At 41.6% G+C, this 21,728-nt stretch overlaps 1 protein-coding gene across 1 annotated transcript in view; it reads left to right on the forward strand.

Annotated features, from left to right (window-relative positions):
- Positions 1 to 21,728, forward strand: part of atrnl1b (attractin-like 1b) — a 264,456-nt gene that overhangs the window by 87,253 nt on the left and 155,475 nt on the right. Inside the window, exon 24 of the mRNA XM_029119865.2 lies at positions 19,910 to 20,067. Coding sequence (XP_028975698.2) covers positions 19,910 to 20,067 — 158 coding nt within the window. The remainder of the gene's footprint in view (positions 1 to 19,909; positions 20,068 to 21,728) is intronic.

The following is a 21,728-nucleotide window of genomic DNA, read 5'->3' on the forward strand; positions in this document are numbered from 1 at the left end:
ATATGTCCCTATAGGTTGTTACAAGCTAAGAGATATATTACAAGATGGCTGAAAAAATTGCTGGTATGTGTAAAACCTATGGATGAATACACTTCATGTGGGCATTATATTATGGCATAGTGAAAATACAGACCAGGTATATTATTCAAATAGACACCCGACCTGATTCTTCCACAAGGGGCAACCCCACAGGCCATGCCTTATTGCATTTCCTCAATTATGCCAATTCCACCCCGAAGATAAACCTTTATGCTAACTCTTATGACCAGTATAAAAATGACCTGATTAGTCTGACCTGGTTAGTCTGATTGACCTGACTGTTGGTTTACAGGTGTCTCATATGTGCCTCCCTATTAGGGTTGTAAGGAATAAATTACAAATTGCAAGATGGCGGAACAATGACCTCAAGTTAAAGGGTGGTTAATGTAAGTCCATTGGACAATAGAAGGAATGTGATACAGACAGCATAGGAGTTTGTTACCTTATTGTATATCTCTTTCACACACGCACACACAATCTTAGTGAAATATAATTTAAAAAAACATATAGTTGCAGTGTCCTAACACTTCGTTTTCCATTGCCTGTGCTTTTATCGATGGCCATAGCAAATTACTGTTGAGTAAAAAGTCCGTACAATCATACACATATAGACATGAATGTCCCTGCCAGTCTATTTTCCTGTGCTTACACTGTTGACCAACGTCTGTGCTGTCTATCTCAAAGTACATTACACTAGCAGCACTTTCTTAGCCACCCACTCCATTGGCTCCAGTGCAAGACTATACTTGAATTTTGCCTATACAAATTTCTTTATAACAAAAAAAATTGATGGCATTAGAGAATTACTAACTAGGGCCTAAAGAATCCATGTAAAGTGTCAATGAATGTGGAAAAATACAGGTTCAAGCCAGCCGTACTTTCTTAGTCACCCACTGCATTGGGTTCAGTTCAATGTAAGCCAAATACAGCTATGAAACATGCCTTAAAACAAACAAACTTTCTGTGAGGTGGAACGTGGCTTTCAAGAATGACTTAGTAGGGTATAAATAATCCATATAAAGTGTCAATTCATTGGGGAAAATAGAGGGTATAGCCAGCAGCACCTTCTTAGCCACATACTCCTTTGGCTCCAGTGCAAGACTATACCTTAATTTGGTCTTGCATATTGCCTTATAACAAAAAAACTAGACGTTGTGGGGTGGAACATGGCTTTCGAGAATTACTAGGGTATAAAGAATCCATACATAGAAAGTATTGCTGGCAAAAACCTCTATTTTCCCATGTAAATTGACACTATGTGACCCACTCCATTGGCTCCAGTGCAAGACTCTATAACTGAATTTGGCCTATGCTAATAGCCTTATAACAAAAAACAGAAGTTGTGAGGTGGAACATGGCTTTTGAAAATTACTCACTGGGGTTTAAAGAATCCTTATAAAGTGTCATTGCATTGGGAAGATTAGAGGGTACAGCTAGCAGCGCTTACTAAGCCACCCACCATTGGATCCAGTACCTGAATTTGCCTTATGTAAATTGCCATCCATCCATCTCCATCTTCTTCCGCTTATCCGGGGCCGGGTCGCGGGGGTAGCAGTCTAAGCAGGGATGCCCAGACTTCCCTCTCCCCAGACACTTCCTCTAGCTCTTCCGGGGGGACACCGAGGCGTTCCCAGGCCAGCCGGGAGACATAGTCCCTCCAGCGTGTCCTAGTTCTTCCCCGGGGTCTCCTCCCGGTGGGACGGGACCGGAACACCTTCCCAGGAAGGCGTTCCGGAGGCATCCGAAAAAGATGCCCAAGCCACCTCAGCTGACCCCTCTCGATGTGGAGGAGCAGCGGCTCTACTCTGAGCTCCTCCCGGGTGACCGAGCTTCTCACCCTATCTCTAGGCGATCCCTTAGAGATGTAAATTGCCTTATACCAAAAAACTACATATAGTAAAGTGGAACATGGCTTTTCAGGATTATTCACTATAAAGAATCCACATACTGTCAATGTATACTAGTGTCAAAGTGTCTGACCTTTCTACCTTATGTCTGGTGTCCCATTGTGGCTTGCAACTATATTATTGTTGTTATCCTTGAAATTGATCTGACAAGGCCATGGTAGTCTATAGGACTGGATGATATGACCTAAGATCAAGAGTCAGCAGAGTGGCAGCCTGAAATCGTCAGGTATCGTCTTGATCTGCAACACAACAGGAGGACTTTGGACAGGGACAGCAACGAGTCTTTCAATCCTGGTACTCCACAGGTGTGGGCCAACAGCTAATCCTAACAGGCAGCCAGTGTAAAGAGGCTAGTACTGGAGTAATGTGTTAAAAAAATAAATTGTAGTTATGATTCTAGCAGCAGTGTGCAGCACTAATTTAAGTTTATTTATTGATTTATCTGGGTAACCGGAAAGAAGAGCATTGCAGTGATCTAATTCGTTTTTCTGCATACATTTTTGATAGAAAGTTTCAGATTTTTGCAATGTTTCTTAGAGGAAAATTAGTATAACTCTTTAAATATATTTTATATGTTCATCAAATGAGAGGTCAGGGTCAAGGGTAACGCCAAGGTTTCTTACAGTTTTTTGGGATACGACCATGCAGCCGTCGAAGTTCACAGTGAGATCTGCCAAAAAAGTTATTTGTTTCTTGGATCCTAAAATTAGCATTTCTTTTTTTCTTGAGTTCCGAAGCAAGAAGTTCTCTGTCATCAATTTCCTAATATCTGAAATGCATGCTTCCAAAGTAGCTATTTTTGGATCTTCTCCATGCTCAATTAATAATATAATTGTGTGTCATCAGCATAATAGTGAAAATGGACATCGTGATTCCGGATTACATCACCCAGAGGCAGCATATATAGTGAGAACAATAATGGGGCCACAACCGAGTCTTGAGGAACACCAAAACATACCTTTGATTTGATAGGAAATGCTATCTACACAAAGGAACTGATATCTTTCAGATAAATAAGAGTTAAACCATGCTAGAACATGTCCACGTAGCCCAATATGGGTTTCCAGTCTCTCTAAGAGAAGGGAGTGATCAATAGTGTCAAAAGCAGTACTAAGATCAAGAAGCAACAGAACGGATGCAGAATGTTTGTCTGAGGCCATTTAGAAGGTCATTTGTTACCTTCACGAGTGCAGTCTCAGTACTATGATTGGGTCTGAAACTGGACTGGAGGATTTCATAAATGTTATTTGTCTTCAGGAAGTTGTTGGGAAACACATTTTTCTAAGATTTTTGAGAGGAACGGGAGGTTTGATATTGGCCTATAATTTTTTAATATGTCTGGATTAGATTTTTTTAGAAGAGGCTTCATTTCTGCTATTCTTATTGAGTTTGGTACACATCCGGAGGGAAGGGAGCAATTTATTACGTTCAACATTGGCTGATCTAGCACCGGAAATAGCTCCTTAAGTAATTTTGTTGGAATCGGGTCTAGCTGACTTTTTGTGGGGTTTAGAACTTATTACAAATTTTGTGAATGTGTCGAGCTATACAGGATCAAAAAATTCAAGTTTCTCCATTGACACATGGTCAGGGAAGTTCAGGACATTCTCAGAATAACAGATTTTGGCGACTACAACTATTTGAGGAGTCAGTTATTTGATTTCTAATGGTGATGATCTTTGGCAAATGTGAGTGCTTTTTGGTATTGTATTGAACTGTCTATCCAGGCTAGTCTGAATACTTCCAACTTGGTGGAGCGCCACTTTCGCTCCAATTTTCTGGAGGCTTGCTTGAGTGCTCTAGTATTGTCCAGGGGCGGACTGGCCATCTGTGTGATCTGAAGAATCACAGTACGGCTGGTACTCCAGGACGGCCGGCAGGCCGGTCCACCACCCGCCACACACGCAGTCATCACCTGTTTTTTCCCCCCCACTAATCTGTTTCACACTCCAGTACTGTAGGTGGCAGCAATGCACCTTTAAGTTGGATGCCAGCTGCACTGGCCATGGCCGCCTAGTAAGGAAAAGAAGTGGAAGAGGAGGAAGAAACCAACAGCAAAGACATTAGATAAGAAGCATAGAAACAAACAATATGCATAACGCGGCCGCGGGTAAAAAACTAAAAGAAAAGGGCGGGGCTGAGAAGGCGAAATAATTTTTTTTTGGAATTTAGATACTGAAGCCGCTAAATGTCACAAACTAACTGAAATATTTAGCTGCACAGCCAGCAGCAGCACCTCGCAGTTAAATATTAGCAGCAGACCCAGCAGTGAAGAAGTGAGCCAGACCGCTATGCAGCAACATGCCACCATTGATGATGAGGGACAGAAAGATGAGCTGGTTCCACAGGCAGATACAGGGCAAGTAAGTATGGAACATGAGAGGAGAAAGAGAGTTACTTGCTAGGGATGTTAGGAAGTGATATTCAGTTTGCTACATTTTTATTAATTACAGTATTTAAAACAGCTAAACTTCAACATGTTAGCTGTAAAATGCCACATGCAGTAGCTAATATTAAGAAAAATGTTGTGCTTTTACTTTTAAAAATGTTGGTAACGTTACAGTTAATGCTTACAAACTTTGAAGATTTTGAATGAAGAAGTTACATTTGTAATGGTGTATTTTAATTTAGATGTGGTATTATTATTTGTGCAGTAAGATTAATTACTGCATAAATTTATTAAGATTATTAAGTAATAAATTCATTTTAAGACAGCAATAATCTAGAATAATATGCTTTTAACACAACATCTAGTCAACATCAGTGCTATTGCTATAATTTGGATGGTATAGTATCATGAGCCACAATTAAAGTCTTGCGACACTCATGCCAGGCGGCAGGCGTTATTGTTGTTGTTGTCGAGTTTCCACGCGCCGATTGGTTTGGGCCAGGCCTAGTCAAAGTCCAGGGCCGTTTTTTAGTCCCAGTCCGTCCCTGGTGTTGTCTGTGTACCAGGGAGTGAGTTTCTTGTTGCGTATTTCTTTTCTAGTGGTGCAACCATATCTAAAGTATTTTTACAGTGTTGAGTTCAGATCCTCGATTAGCTCGTTTACAGATTTATTTACTCTGTCATTGATGAGCGAGCTTGGAAAAATATCAATAAATCTATTTGTTATCCGAGAAATTTATAGTACAGCTTTTGAAACTCATTGTTTGCGTAGCAAGTTAATTTCTTGTTTTAACGTTAAACGTAATAAGACAGTGATCTGATATTCCAGGATTTTGGGGGGAAATTATTAGATCTACAATATCTATTTCCCATGACAGGACTAAATCTAAAGTATGATTGTGGTAGTGCGTTGGACCTGAGGCATGCTGGATAACATGTTGAATTAATTATGGCTTCAAAGGCTTTTTGAAGAGGGTCATTGGACTTTTCCATATGAATATTGAAATCGCCCAATAAATACGATCTGCCATGACTACATGTTTAGAGAAGATTTCTGGAAACTCAATGAGGAACATTGTGTATGGCCCGGGGGGCCTGTAAATAGTAGCTATGTAAAACGATTTATCAGCCTGGTTAAGTTTCATGAGTAAAACAAAAGAATGGAAACCAGTAATGTGTTTTAAGAGTACATTTATATATACTGTCATAAATATTAGCAACACCCCCTTCTTTTCAGGATGCATGTGGGATATGATCACTAGTATAGCCAGGAGGAGAGGCCTCATTTAGGGCAGTAAATTCATCAGGCTTTAGCCATGTTTCACACAAGCCAATAACATCTAGTTTATGATCAGAATGTAATAAATTTACTGTGACTGCATTTGGAGCAAGGGATCTAACATTTAGGAGTCCCATTTTGAGATTCAAGGTAATACAGTTATTTTTATTTGGAACCGAGGTGGAGGAAGGCTTTATCTTAATAAGGTTGCTATTGTTAGCACTACTTTGTTTAACTTTTCTCAGCCTGGAACGAGTCACAGTCACAATAGGCAAAACTGAACTTTATATAGCACCTTTTGAAACAAATGTTACAATGTGTATAACCATAGACTGTATATATAATGGACGACGCCCTTTCGCTCTTTTCCATTGGTGAAAAATGAAGCCACCAGTGTCCTGATACGGCGCGGACATCTTGGACTTGCGTCTGCGCAGATAGCGATCTTGGGACCAGTTCTGCGCAGTAGTTATGCGCAGTAGCGAGCAGGAAGTAAAGCCGTAAAGCCGCGAAATCAACGGCGCCACCCCTGTGCCCCGCCCTCACTCTCCCTCGCAGAATGCGCATACCGTAATCAATCGCAAGTCCAAGTACAGTACAACCTTTGCTTGTTAAACCTAGACGATATGTTATAGCCTAACTTACATCATGTTTAACCTTAATTTAGAATAGGCCTAATACAAAAATAATTTGTAGCTTCTAGCTAACGATCACCTGAAGATCCAGATCGGTTAGCACAATGTACTGCAGAACAACCCATTATGTCCGTGTGAAATTATATCAATTATAGAAATTTAGAGATTAAATGTAAAGTTCCAATCTCCTCAGTCCTCCGAAGATTCAGTGGCTCCTCGGCTCAGATAGCTGTCAATCACAGCTGTGAATCACGACGTCACACCACCGTTTTTAGAGCATTAAATAACTAACTAAAAACAAACTTATTTTAAAAACAAACTCTTGAATTTACATTAGCGTGATACAAACTACAGTAAATGACAGAAACCAGCTTCGGAAAAAATATATTTGAAGGGTAATTTAATTGTTTAGTTGATCTCGCGTCCCATTGAATAACATGGGGAGGGCGGGGTTTATGACCTATACTGGGACCACTCACCAGGGGGCGATCGAGACGTTTTGGCTTCACTTTTCAGGGCTTGTGCGGCACACTTGTGTATAACAGCACAGAAAAGTAGAATTTAAAAGTAATATGAAAACATATACACACTATCATTTAAGAATAGAGCAGCCAGTCACCACCCAGATATCCCCAATTAGATTATTGAATATTATAGCATTGTGTCTGTTAAGCTGATGTGCACTTACCGATTGCAAGGTGCGACCTGTGTCCAAAACACTGCTGCCGTGTCCATCCATTGTGCTGTGCAGCTTTGACCACATTAGCGCCATTGTCTGTTCGTTATGGCCAGCAGGTTCTCTTCCGTGAGTTCCCACGCAGAAAGCAGATCTCTCAGGCCATGTGCAATCACCTCTGATGTGTGATCGACTGGAAAATAATGCTGTCTCAAGGCATCTGTTGCGCAGCTTCCATTCATCATCAATGTAGTGCGAGGTAAGGCCCAAGTATGAATCCATCGTCCTACTTCACCAAAGATTGGACAGTTCAGCAGCTGCCTTTTTACGACATGTTTTGTACATGTTGGGCAGCGTAGTTCACTGTAGCTATAGGAGCCATATCCTTCGCGATGTAGTAACAAATGGTATCTTCTTGAATCCTTTTCATAATGTGTAGCCTTTGGAAATGCTTGTGTTATCGACACCTGCCTTGTGGAGGCACTTGTTGCTGGGCGCTTGTCAGTCTCTCTTTTTTTGAGCCATGCACTGTTCATATTTGGTAAGGTGATTGGGTGCCAAGTGTTGAAACCGATTAGTGTTATTACCTTTGGCTGCTGAAACTGTTTTTCTGCAGTATTTACATTTGACTTAGGTATCGTCTTTACTGAAGCCAAAATGTGTCCTAACGACAGACACTGCTAAGTTGACTCGGCGTATGAGTTCTCCATGTTGCTTCCATGCCGCTGACAGGACGGGGCGAAGTCACGTGACTTCTAGTGATTTCGTGAACAATTTGTTCATTTTTAACAAATCTTTTTAGTGACTCGGGACTCACAAATCCTTTTTTTTTGTGATTCGTTCCATTGTATTGTTCATTCGAACGTTTCACAGCGGATTACTACAACATGATCACTTGTTTTATACCCGGCCCTTCAGCTCAGTTCTCTTATCAACTTCTATGTACATTCGCAAAGAAAAATGTTTTAACTGAGCAACATCATAAAGACATGATAATCTGCACGCAGACTATAAAAATGTATATATTTACTGATTACTGATTCCATGAAAAAAAAAGATAACTATCACGGAGCCGCTGCCTTTGCCTAAGTAAAAAAGACTCTGTCAGTTTTATCATTCATTTGAACGGTTGTTTCGTTCATTAGCCTTCGGCCTATTTTCAGTTGTTTGATACATTGCTATTAAACACATTCAGGGAGGATTTGAAATGTTATTCTTTTTTTTTTCTTATAATTTTGGCTCTGGTGAAATGTCTCTATGCAGGAATAACCCTAAGCTTGTAGTTTGCATATTTGTGAAACATATAGTTTGCATATTTGTGAAATTTTGGCATTGATTTTGAAATTATGATATAACAATCTGTCTTTTATTTACAGTTAGTGATCATATGAAGCCATTTATTATCACATAGTTATTTGGCTCCTTTTTAAATCATAATGATAACGGAAATCACCCAAATTGCCCTGATCAAAAGTTTACATACCCTTGCTTGTTTGGCTATTAAAGGTGCATTTCCCACACCTGTGGCTTTCTAAAATGCAGTTAGTGTCTGTATAAATAGTCAATGAGTTTGTTAGCTCTCACGTAGATGCACTGAGCAGGCTAGATACTGAGCCATAGGGAGCAGAAAATAACTGTCAAAAGACCTGCGTGACTTTATAAAGATGGAAAAGGATATAAAAAGATATCCAAAGCCTTGCAAATGCCAGTCAGTACTGTTCAATCATTTATTAAGTAGTGGAAAATTCGGGGATCTCTTGATACCAAGCCAAGGTCAAGTAGAAAGATTGCAGCTAAAACTGCCAGAATAATTGTTTGGGATACAATGAAAACCCACAGGTAATACAGGCTGGTCTTGGAAAAGAGTGTGTGGTTGCACAATAAGACGATACTTGAACAATAATGAGCTGCGTGGTCGAGCTGCCAGAAAGAAGTCTTTACTGCGCCCATGCCACAAAAAAATCCCAGTTACAATATGCCTGACAACACCTTGACAAGCCTCACAGCTTCTGGCACACTAATTTGGAGTGATGAGACCAAAATAGAGCTTTATGGTCACAACCATAAGCACTATGTTTGAAGAGGGGTCAACAAGGCCTATAGTGAACAGAATACCATCCTCACTGTGAAGCATGGTGGTAGCTCACTGATGTTTTGGGGCTGGTCTGTGCTCTATAGGCACGGGGAATCTTGCGAAAATGTATTATACATGTTATACGAATGGGTAGCTATACCACCTCCAAGAATTTGGTGCCTCATAGACAACTATTACAAAAGACTGCACTCTGTTATTTATGCTGAAGGGGGCAATACACAGTATTAAGAACTAAGGGTATGCAGACGTTTGAGCAGGGGCCAGTACATTTTTTTTCTTCGTTTTAAGATTATGCCATTCTATTATGACCTACAGTTGAATGTGAATCCCATAAGAAATAAGACGTGTTTTGCCTGCTCACTCCTGTATTCTTTACAAATAGTACATATATTACCAATTCTCCAAGGATATGCAAACATTTAAGCAAAAGTGCATTGTTTTTTGTAAAGTATGGACATTGCTTGATTTTGAATTAACACTGGAACCTTCAGACCTTTCAGACTCTCAGTATCCGCCAGAGCCGAACGCCATTTGGCCTAATTAGCATATTAATTGTCCCTATTAGCATACACATTTTCCAACATCACCATCCAGCCAGAGCATCAGTTCATCTACTGGGTCGTTATCAAGCTATATAGAATAGTATAAAAAATAATGAATTACAGAATTTATTTAAAATGAATTTGAAGAGTAAGTGTAAGTGATCACAATGACTGGCAGAATCTATTGGTATCCCATGTAAATCTAAATAGAAAGTGGCTGGTCTATGATCCCATAGTTCTTCCATCTTCTACCATTGTGCCTCTGATCAAGGCACCAAGTACAATAACAATTACGGTTAAGTCCGGAAATAATTGGACACTGACAGGTTTTATTTTGTCTATTTACCAAAATATATTCAAGTTACAATTAAATAATGAATATGGGCTTAAAGCGCAGTTTTTCAGCTTTGAGGGTTTTCGCATCCAAATTGGAGGAAGGATTTAGCAATTATAGCTCTTTAATATGTAGCCCCCTCTTTTTCAAGGGACCAAAAGTAATTGGACACTTGACTCAAAAGTTGTTTCATGGACAGGTGAGGGCTATTCCTTTATTTCTTTATCAGTTAAGCAGGTAAAAGGTCTGGAGTTGATTCCAGGTGTGGCATTTGCATTTCGAAGCTGTTGCTGTTAACCCACAACATGCGGTCAAAGGAGCTCTCAATGCAAGTGAAACAGGCCATCCTTAGGGTGCAGTCGATAGCATGAACATTTGGAGTGGCCAAATCAATAATTTGGTACATTCTGAGAAAAAATGTTATGCACTGGTGAGCTCTGCAGCAAAAAGGCCTGGATGTCCATGGAAGACAACAGTTGCGGATGATTGTAGGATCCTTTCCATGGTAAAGAAATACCCCTGCCCAACTTCCAGTCAAATGTAGAACACTCTCCAGGAGGTAGGCATATCATTATCCAAGTCTACCATGAGGTGAAGACTTCATGAAAACAAATGCAAAGTGTTCAGAACAAGGTGCAAACGATTCATTAGGTTCAAGAATAGAAAGGCCAGATTTCCCCCAAAAGCAACAAAAAAGTCAATCCAGTTCTGTAACAGCATTCTTTGGACAGATGAAACTAAGATCAACCTGTACAAGAATGAATTGAAGAAAAAAATATGGAGAAGGCTTGGAACGTTTTGGAAGCAAACCACATCATCTGTTAAACTCGGTGGAGGCAGTGTGATGGCATGGCCATGCATGGCTTCCAATAGCACTGGGTCACTATCAATCAACACATTTATTTATAAAGCCCTTTTCAGGACACACTAGGCCGTAGGTCGATGATCGACTTTGTTGTCGTTTCATCTGACCTGCGGCCGTATGTCTTGAACACTCTGGTGAAGAGAGGGGCGGAGCTGTCAACTGATCACCACTTGGTGGTGAGTTGGATCCGATGGCGGGGGAGGAAGCTCGGCAGGCCCAAGCGTACTGTAAGGGTCTGCTGGGAACGTCTGGCCGAGTCTCCTGTCAGAGAGATCTTTAACTCCCACCTCCGGCAGAGCTTCGACTGGATCCTGAGGGAGGCTGGAGATATTGAGTCCGAGTGGACCATGTTCTCCCCCGCCATTATCGAAGCGGCCGCTCAGAGCTGTGCCCTTAAGGTCTCCGGTGCCTGTCGAGGCGGAAATCCCTGAACCCGGTGGTGGACACCGGAAGTAAGGGATGCCGTCAAGCTGAAGGAGTCCTATCAGGCCTGGTTGGCTTGTGGGACTCCTGAGGCAGCTGAAGGGTACCGGCAGGCCAAACAGACTGCAGCCCGGGTGGTTGTGGAGGCAAAAACTCGGGCCTGGGAGGAGTTCGGTGAGGCCATGGAGAAGGACTATCGGCTAGCCTCAAAGAGATTCTGGCAAACAGTCCGGCGCCTCAGGAGATGGAAACAGTGCCCTACCAACGCTGTTTACAGTAGAGGTGGGCAACTGTTGACCTCAACTGGGGATGTTGTCGGGCGGTGGAAGGAGTACTTCGAGGATCTCCTCAATCCCGCCGTCACGTCTTCCATTGAGGAAGCAGAGGATGAGGGCTCAGAGTTGGACTCGTCCATCACCCGGGCTGAAGTCACAGAGGTAGTCTAGGAACTGCTCGGTGGCAAGGCACAGGGGGTGGATGAGATCCGCCCTGAGTACCTCAAGTCTCTGGATGTTGCGGGGCTGTCTTGGTTGACACGCCTGTGCAACATCGCGTGGCGGTCGGGGACAGTGCCTCTGGGATGGCAGACCGGGGTGGTGGTCCCTCTTTTTAACAAGGGGGACCGGAGGGTGTGTTCCAACTATAGGGGGATCACACTTCTCAGCCTCCCCGGGAAAGTCTATGCCAGGGTTCTGGAGAGGAGAATACGGCCGATAGTAGAACCTCGGATTCAGGAGGAACAGTGTGGTTTTCGTCCAGGCCGTGGAACACTGGACCAGCTCTATACCCTCTACGGGATGTTGGAGGGTTCATGGGAGTTTGTCCAACCAATCCACATGTGTTTTGTGGATTTGGAGAAGGCATTCGACTGTGTCCCTCGCGGCATCCTGCGGAGATTGCTTCGGGAATATGGGGTCCTGGGTCCTTTGCTAAGGGCTGTCAGGTCCCTGTACGACCGAAGCAGGAGCTTGGTCCGCATTGCCGGCAGTAAGTCAGACTTGTTCCCAGTGCATGTTGGACTCCGGGAGGGCTGCTCTTTGTCGCCGGTTCTGTTCGTAATTTTTATGGACAGAATTTCTAGGCGCAGCCAGGGGCCGGAGGGTGTCAGGTTTTGGGACCACACGATTTTGTCTCTGCTCTTTGCGGATGGTGTTGTCGTGTTGGCCCCTTCAAACCAGGACCTTCAGCATGCACTGGGACGGTTTGCAGTCGAGTGTGAAGCAGTGGGGATGAGAATCAGTACCTCCAAATCCGAGGCCATGGTCCTCAGTCGGGCTGTCAGGTGTGGCTTGCCCACTTCAGGTTGGTGGAGAGTGCCTGCCTCAAGTGGAGGAGTTTAAGTATCTAGGGGTCTTGTTCACGAGTGAGGGAAGGATGGAACAGGAGATTGACAGATGGATTGGTGCAGCTTCTACATTAATGCGGTCAATGTATTGGTCTGTCGTGGTGAAGAAAGAGCTGAGCCGCAAGGCGATGCTCTCGATTTATCGGTCAATGTACGTTCCTACTCTCACCTATGGTCATGAGCTTTGGGTCATGATCGAAAGGACAAGATCCCGGATACAGGCGGCCGAAAATGAGCTTTCTCCGCAGGGTGGCTGGGCGATCCCTTAGAGATAGGGTGAGAAGCTCTGTCACCCGGGAGGAGCTCAGAGTAGAGCCGCTGCTCCTCCACATCAAGATGGGTCAGCTGAGATGGCTTGGGCATCTGTTTTTGGATGTTCCGGTCCCGTCCCCCCAGGAGGAGACCCCGGGTAAGACCTAGGACACGCTGGAGGGACTATGTCTCCTGGCTGGCCTGGGAACGCCTTGGTGTCCCCCCGGAAGAGCTGGAGGAAGTGTCTAGGGTGAGGGAAGTCTGGGCATCTCTTCTTAGACTGCTGGCTCCGCAACCCGGCCCCAGATAAGCGGAAGATGATGATGATGATGAAGCCCTTTTTACAACAGCATTTGTCACAAAGTGCTTTTGCAGAGACACCTGGCCTTAAACCCCAAGGAGCAAACAACAGTATTGTTGAATTTCAGTGTATAGAGAGAGTCTCCAGACACTAGTGTTTGTTGATGATGTGTCAGAAGACAAAAGCAGCCGGATGAATTGTGAAGTATATAGAGATATATTGTCTGCTCAGATTCAGCCAAATTCAGCCAAGTTGAAGTCTCTTTTGAAAGCTGTCAGCATGTTATCCAACACTGAATCACACCTATGCTTTTTGAGTTCTTGTACTTTGATTAATAAGCTAAAATGTGGTTAGAATGGGTTTCAGGTCAGGGTCTGCAAACAAGTTGCTTTTTTGATAAGTGGCCACAACCAAATATGTGTCTTTCATTAATCTGGATCAGATATGTACACTGAACAAAATTATAAATGCAACACTTTTGTTTTTTTTCCAATTTATCATGAGCTGAACTCAAGGATCTAAGACTTGGTGGTTCTTGTAGATCCTCTCAAAATCCCTGCTGCAGTGTGTGCTTTTCTGATGTATCAAATACTTATGTCATGCAATAAAATGCAAATGTATTACTTAATCATGCTATGTACTTTTCTGGATTTCTTTTTTGATTCCGTAACTCACAGTTGAAGAGTACATATGATAAAAATTACAGACTTCTACATGCTTTGTAAGTTGGAACACCTGCAGAATCGGCAGTGTATCAAATTCTTGATCTCCCCACTATATGTACACAATACCTATTTCTCTCAAATATTCTTTACAAATCTGTCTAAATCTGTTAGTGAGCTCTTTTCCTTTGCCGAGATAATCCATCCACCTCACAGGTGTGGCATATCAAGATGCTGATTAGACAGCATGATTATTGCACAGGTGTGCCTTAGGCTGGCCTCAATAAAAGGCCACTCTAAAATGTGGACCTCCACATCCAGCATCTTCACCTCCGAGATCGTCTGAGACCATCCACCCGAACAGCTGCTGCAACAATCGGTTTGCATAACCAAAGAATTTCTGCACAAACTGTCAGAAACTGTCTCAGGGGTGCTCATCTGCATGCTTGTTGTCCTCATCGGGGTCTCGAACTGACTGCAGTTCGTTGTCGTGACCGACTTGAGTGGGCAAATGCTTACATTTGAAGGCGTCTGGCACTTTGGAGAGGTGTTCTCTTCACGGATGAATCCCGGTTTTCACTACAGCAAGCAAGTTTATTTATATAGCACAATTCATACATCAAAGCAATTCAATGTGCTGTACAAAGAGAAATATATGAAGGTACAATAAAATAAAGACAAATACTCAAATGAAAACATCAAAACAAAAGAAAACATAATAATAATAAAAGAATACAATAAGAACACAAAGATTAATAATGGGATATAAACATAGGAAGCTATAAGGCTAAACAGTTTGATTACGTTTAAGTGCTCAGTCATAGGCATGTGAAAAGAGAAGTGTTTTTAACCTGGCTTTAAAAATTGATACGTTTGGGGCATGTCTAAGATCTGGTAGTTTGTTCCAGTTATTTACAGCATAAGTGCTAAACGCAGCTTCTGCTTGTTTAGTTTGGACTCTGGGTTCTACTAGCTGACTGATGTTCATGGATCTAAGAGCCCTGCTCAGTTTATATTCTTCAAACATATCAGAAATGTATTTGGGTCCTAAACCATTCAGAGATTTATAAACTAAAAGCACAACTTTGAAATCTATTCTGTAACTGACTGGAAGCCAATGCAAAGATTTAAGAACTGGAGTGATGTTCTCCGTTCTTTTGGTCCTGGTTAACATTCCAGCAGCATTCTGAATGAGCTGCAGCTGTTTTACAGTTTTTTTGGGTGTCCAGTTAAGAGGCCATTACAGTAGTCAACCCTACTAGACCTAAAAGCATGGATGAGCTTCTCTTGGTCTTTTTAGGACACCAAGCCTTTGATTCTGGCTATATTTTTAGATGATAGAATGCTGTTTTGGTGCCCGCTTTGATATGACTCTTAAATGTGAGGTCTAACAGAACTCCAAGATTATCCACTTGATCCCTGGTTTTAAGGGCCCGAGAATCCAGCTCTTTACTAATACTTGTTCTTTTATTTTTGTTGCCCAACACAATAATCTCTATCTTGGTTTAATTGTAGACAATTCTGGTTCATCCAGGTATATATGTGCTCTATACAGTGACGCATGAGAATCTAAAGAGCTGTTGTCATACGTTTCGAGAGCCATATATATTTGAGTATCATGGGCACTGCTGTTTTAGTTAATAGTTTGAACAGAAGCGGTCCAAGAAATGAGCCCTGTGGTACTCCGCATGTCATAGCCACCCTATCAGATTAATGATTACCAATGGTGACAAAGTGACTCCAGCCATCTAGATAAGATCTGAACCAGTCAAGGACTGTCCCGGGGGGGTGTCCTTCCCAATACACAATCCAGCCTATCTATAAGTGTTCTAAGATCTACAGTGTCAAATGCTGCACTGAGATCTAATTGAACCAGAACTTTTATTTTATCAGAATCCGTATTCAGCCGTATATAATTTAAAACTTTGATCAATTGTATTAAAATGCGACAATCAAGTTATGTCTTGGTGGTCGTGGTGACGGTACAGAGTCCTTGTTAGACTGTGTAGTTCTGATGTTCCGTCTAATACTTATAATTTTTTCACTAAAGAAACACGCAAATTCATTACATTTCACAGTGAACATGAGTTCTGATGCTATCTGCTTTATTGGGTTTGTCGACCATGACAAATAGAGTGCGGGTATTGTTGATATTCTTGTTGATCATTCCCGATAAATGTCGCTGTCTGGCCCTGCGTAACTCATTGTTCAAGCTACCAAGGCTTTGTTTCTAGATGTCATAGTGAATTTGAAGTTTAGTTTTCCTCCACTTACGTTCCGCTTTCCTACATTCTCTTTTCTAGGCGCTTACCATCATGGTGGTTCTCCATGGTGTTTTCTATTTGCTCATAGTTTTCTCTACTTTTACCGGTGCAACACGATCCATGACATTACATTTATCAATGTAATGACTCAGCACTTATTGTTGGAGAGATGGCTTCAATAAACTGGTACTCTCATTGGTATTCTCATTAATGTACCTTTTCTTTACGGAAACAGAGTTTACTGGAACATTTGGGGTGATAAGTAATCAAAAAAGACACAGAAATGATCACACAGGGCCAAGTCTTTAACCATGACAGAGGAAATATTGAGAATGTGTACCCTCTGTCACATGTTGAGTGAGATCAGAAGTGTCAAGTAGTGCAAAAAGATATTCGGCATTATTATCTGTACTATTATCTATGTGGATGTTAAAATACCCTGTAATGATAAACAAGTTATAATCAACTGATATAACGGAGTAGTTCAGCAAAATCAACAATCAAATTTGCAGAATATCGTGGTGGTCTGTAAATGGTTAAAAACAAAGGCAGATGGAAGGGTGTATGACGTTGTGTGGGTAAGCAGTTTGCTGATGTCAACGTTGTGGATGGAGTGGCCCATGGTGGCAGTGGGGTTATGGTATGGGCAGGTGTGTGTTATGGACAATGAACACAGGTGCATTTTATTGAGATACCGTGATGAGATCCTGAGGCCCATTGTTGTGTCGTTCATCCACGACCTTCACGTCATGTTGCAGCATGATAATGCACGGCCCCATGTTGCAAGGATCTGTACACAATTCCTGGAAGCTTAAAACATCCCAGTTCTTGTATGGCCAGCATACTCACCGGACATGTCATCCATTGAGCATGTTTGGGATGGTCTGGATTGGCGTATATGACAGCGTGTTCCAGGTCCTGCCAATATCCAGCAACTTCGCACAGCCATTGAAGAGCAGTGGAACAACATTCCACAGGCCACAATCAACAACCTGATCAACTCTATGCGAAAGGGATATGTTACACTGCAAGATTCACAGACGAGTAAAAACGATTCATGACATGAATGTGTAGGCTATTGTTATACTGAAAAGAGCTCATTTGAAGTGCACAAGTCCAGTACCAAATGATGTTACCCGTATACTGTTCAAAATGAATTAGTGACAGCTCCTGCTCAAGTCAAGCACTAACTCTGGCTCCAAAAAAGACAAATGCATTAACAGTGACAAAACAATTATGGCATTAAGCATTTTTTATTTATTGCAAGCATTAATGCGTTAATTTAGACAACTCTAATAATAAAGGTTTTGTTATTTTATTTGGTTTCTCAACAGCTTCTGATCTGGGGAAATTGAAATTAGTGGGGGTAATCCCAGTATATCTTGGTGTCCCGAAAATCCATCTATATTTTAGACAGGTGTGAAAATCCAATTTGTGTTATTGTGTGTTCTTTTAATCTCAGACACATAATTTGCATAAAATTAGATGTCAACTAATTAAAGGTGATTTCAAAGGGGCGGGGACAAAAATCATTGCATATTTCTTTCTACTCTGATTGTAGATGCACAGTCTCTCTTAGGGTTTATTTACATTATGAAAGAGAAAATAAAATGCTAGGTCGACATCTTAATTTGCATAATCAGTTTCATATAACACTTTTACACTTGCATGTTCGAGACATAGCACAGAAGATTGTGGGCGTCAGTTATACTGGCTCTTGTTATATTGTAGTTCCGACACAATTATCTTCACACTTGCAAACCTCCGGGGCAGGTCGAACCGAATTGCTGCCCACGCTACCCCGGAAGGTGGTGTCTTAAGCTATCAATGTGCAAGTTTACGCAACAGAATTATCTAGTGTCTTTTTCGATACATGTCAGAACATGTATTTGTGGTTGTCATACGTTATAGACATCACTGACACAGACCAAAAATACTTACATACTTCATACTGTTGATTGGTGAGTTTGTTTTTGCCTTGCTTAAAGTCTGCCAGATATCAGTCGAACTGTTGTATGATAAAATTATTCTCAATAGCATGCAATGAAATCCAACTAGATGAACAGCTGGAATGAGCTTAATATGTAATTTTAAAGAAATGTTGGGTATAATCAAAAATCACAAACAGTTGACTATTTATTATGCAATTGTGTATTTTAATATTGCCTGCATGTTTGCCTGCATTTGAGTGTGTACGCATGTTTGCATTTCGCAAAGAGAAACCCAAGGACACTGCAGTCCCAAGCCTGTCCTGATACTTATCTAGTCCATACTCCTCCTCACATCCGATGTCCTCCCCTCCCGACGGCATTGACTTTTTCCCTCCACTTAAACTGGTTAACCTCCCCTCACTCTCCTCTGCCACCTCAACCTTTACACAGTGCTGCTGTCATTAATATTTGGGAGCTGGATCCCCTTGCTTTAAAGCATATTCTCTCTCCCCCGAGAATGGGGTCTCCTTGCAGTCGACAGGACCTCGTTCACCAAGAACCCCCCCCCCCCCCCCGATTTCAATTAAGATAAAAGTCCACACGTAACCACGCTCAAGCTGTCATTTTCAAACACTTTTGTTTCAGAGGCCGTGGTTTGGAATGGCAAATGTTTGAAAGTCTAAGAGCAAGTGGTTCGCATGAATTCATATTGCTTCAAATGTTTTGATTGTTGATTGGACAAAGATCCTTTGAGAGTTTTTGAAGTGACATTTATTTCACACTCATATTCTGAGTGTTTCATTTAGTCTGTGGTCTTTTAAATTCTTAAATTGGTCTTTCAGAGGCCCTGGTCACATCTAATTACGGTAGAGATCCCTTTTATAGCATTTTATTTCCTTTTTGCATTTTTTATTAGTACAGTTTGGTATTCACAAAGCCACTAAAAGTATGATTGTTGATGTAAGCCCTTGTTGCCTTTCTTATTCATTATGATTTCTAAGCTACTACAGATCCTAGATCAGCACTGCTGTGAGACGCTTTGTGAATATATGCCCAGATTTTGGTAATTTATTCACTTTTGATGATGCTGTACATTCAGTTTTTCTATGTTGGCCATTCAACTCCCCCTTCAGAGCCTTTCTTGTTGGCCAGTGATTGTCTGTCATAGAGATGGCTAAAGGTACTACCTAAGCTAAAATACATTGAAGCACACAACACATTTTAGTGTAATCAGCTGTCTGGTATTTCCAACTCTCACAGATTTTACATTTAGAATGTTGTTAATGGAGACACTTCATTCTGACCGACATTTGGGAGAAATTAGGGTTAGGTGGCTTGCTGAAGGGCACTGCAGCACGTTGTACTAACTACTTGAGTTCACCTGGCTGGTTATTGGCTGATCCCTCCTGATGACCTGACTGCTGGTAAATTGAATGAGTATATTAACTACACATAAATGGATTACTTCATGGAGATTGCCCCAGTGGCTCTGCTCATGCCATCACCAATTCTGTAATGGCAGTTAGAAACCAGGTGATCTGAATACTGATTGGCTGAAAACTGTTGTATATTTAAGCAATAAGGCAGCAATGAGACCATATAACATGGGTATGATATCACACCAATTTTTTACGGCTTTTAATAGCCTTGGAAACTGGGTGTGTTATTTGACCTATATGCCACAAACCATCAAAATGTTATTGCATTTATAAACTGGTTACCAAGGTAGTTAAAACTGTAAAAATTTATGCAATGTCATACCCATATTATAGGGTCTCATATACCACGACTTTCAGACAATCAGCATTCAGAATTTGAAGCATCTGATTATCACCGTTATGACAAAAAGGGCTTTTAGTGTGCCATTTTTCTTAGTTATATAGAGATGTGACATGTTTCTAAGTGTGTGGGGGTTACTACTCGGTGCAATAATATTTTACACCATCTATCTGTCCTGTTTTCATTTCTAGCTGGCACCATCTCTGGTGAGGAGATCCCCATTGTGTCCCACAGCAACATCAAGGAGTTCCGGGAAAGCTTCTCATGTGAGAAGTTCACCTTCCGGACCAATCCCAACATCACATTCTACGTCTATGTCAGCAACTTCTCATGGCCCATCAAGATACAGGTACAGGCTGGGGCTGCCTGTCTATATGTCTCTTTGTTTCTCTCCCTCTTTCTGTTTCTCTGTCTGGCTGCCTGTCTTTCTCGCTCTCACTGTCTTTCTCTTGCTCTCTCCAGCCTCTTATCTTTGTTGTCAAAACAAGTAAACAAGGTTAAAAACCAGTAAATGAAGATGAACATAAGTTCATAACAATTCTTAGTGGGGACATCTTAACGAGGCCTAAGATTGCTCTCATAAAATGACCATCTGAGGGATGTGCAGTTAAGTTCTCAATTTCAGCATATGTTTTAAACCATTGATTTCAGCTGGGTTGGGTTTTTGGTGAATGACATCAGTGTGACAGGCGCATCTTGTTTCTTTCCTGTCCTCTCAGTCAGCTGCAGTGGCGGCAGCAGTGTTTATTTCATTGTCGGGTGCTAGATCTGCTCTCTAATTACAGTCATTAATTAAGTTCTTGTTGGTTGCTTCCCGGGGAATGTGCTCTCTTCTCTGGACCCATATTTTCTTCTCTGCACTTGCGTGGTTGCATCAGCAGTATGACAAGGTAGAGTGACTTAGTACGATCTGCATCGCAGGACACATTTCTTGATCTTAGACTTTCCCAAACATACTAGGCTTTTTTTTAGATGAGGCATGGCTATATCTGCAAATTAAGCATCATGAAGATAGAAAGGGTTGGAAGAACATTTAAAAAAAATATTATTCTTTTTATGACTATTGTATTCCACTAAAATCCATATTTTACCCAGTTTCGTATAGTGTTTGAAATAATGATCACATACCCGGTTGTCAAGGGAGAGAGTAATTCAGTTATTTATTGCAGCATTAGATAGTCTTGTTCATGAGGTTACGGTGCCGGTTTTCCTTACACAACCTCACTCAATCTCAAAGAAACTTCCGGTTGTCCTCACCTTTATAGACATCCCAAACTGAATACACATTAGCCCATTGACTATTTACAGTTGCGCTTTGAATGAACGTGACTTCCTGTGTACAGATCAACAGATGGTCTTTTGCTATCTAAACATACACTCACCTGAAGGATTATTAGGAACACCTGTTCAATTTCTCATTAATGCAATTATCTAATCAACCAATCACATGGCAGTTGCTTCAATGCATTTAGGGGTGTGGTCCTGGTCAAGACAATCTCCTTAACTCCAAACTGAATGTCAGAATGGGAAAGAAAGGTGATTTAAGCAATTTTGAGCGTGGCATGGTTGAGTATTTCACAATCTGCTCAGTTACTGGGATTTTCACGCACAACCATTTCTAGGGTTTACAAAGAATGGTGTGAAAAGGGAAAAAACATCCAGTATGCGGCAGTCCTGTGGGCGAAAATGCCTTGTTGATGCTAGAGGTCAGAGGAGAATGGGCTGACTGATTCAAACTGATAGAAGAGCAACTTTGACTGAAATAACCACTCGTTACAACCGAGGTATGCAGCAAAGCATTTGTGAAGCCCCAACACGCACAACCTTGAGGCGGATGGGCTACAACAGCAGAAGACCCCACCGTGTACTAATCTCCACTACAAATAGGAAAAAGAGGCTACAATTTGCACGAGCTCACCAAAATTGGACAGTTGAAGACTAGAAGAATGTTGCCTGGTCTGTTGAGTCTCGATTTCTGTTGAGACATTCAGATGGTAGAGTCAGAATTTG

This window comes from Esox lucius, chromosome 5 (assembly GCF_011004845.1).
Source record: "Esox lucius isolate fEsoLuc1 chromosome 5, fEsoLuc1.pri, whole genome shotgun sequence".
Classification (NCBI taxonomy): Eukaryota; Metazoa; Chordata; class Actinopteri; order Esociformes; family Esocidae; genus Esox; species Esox lucius.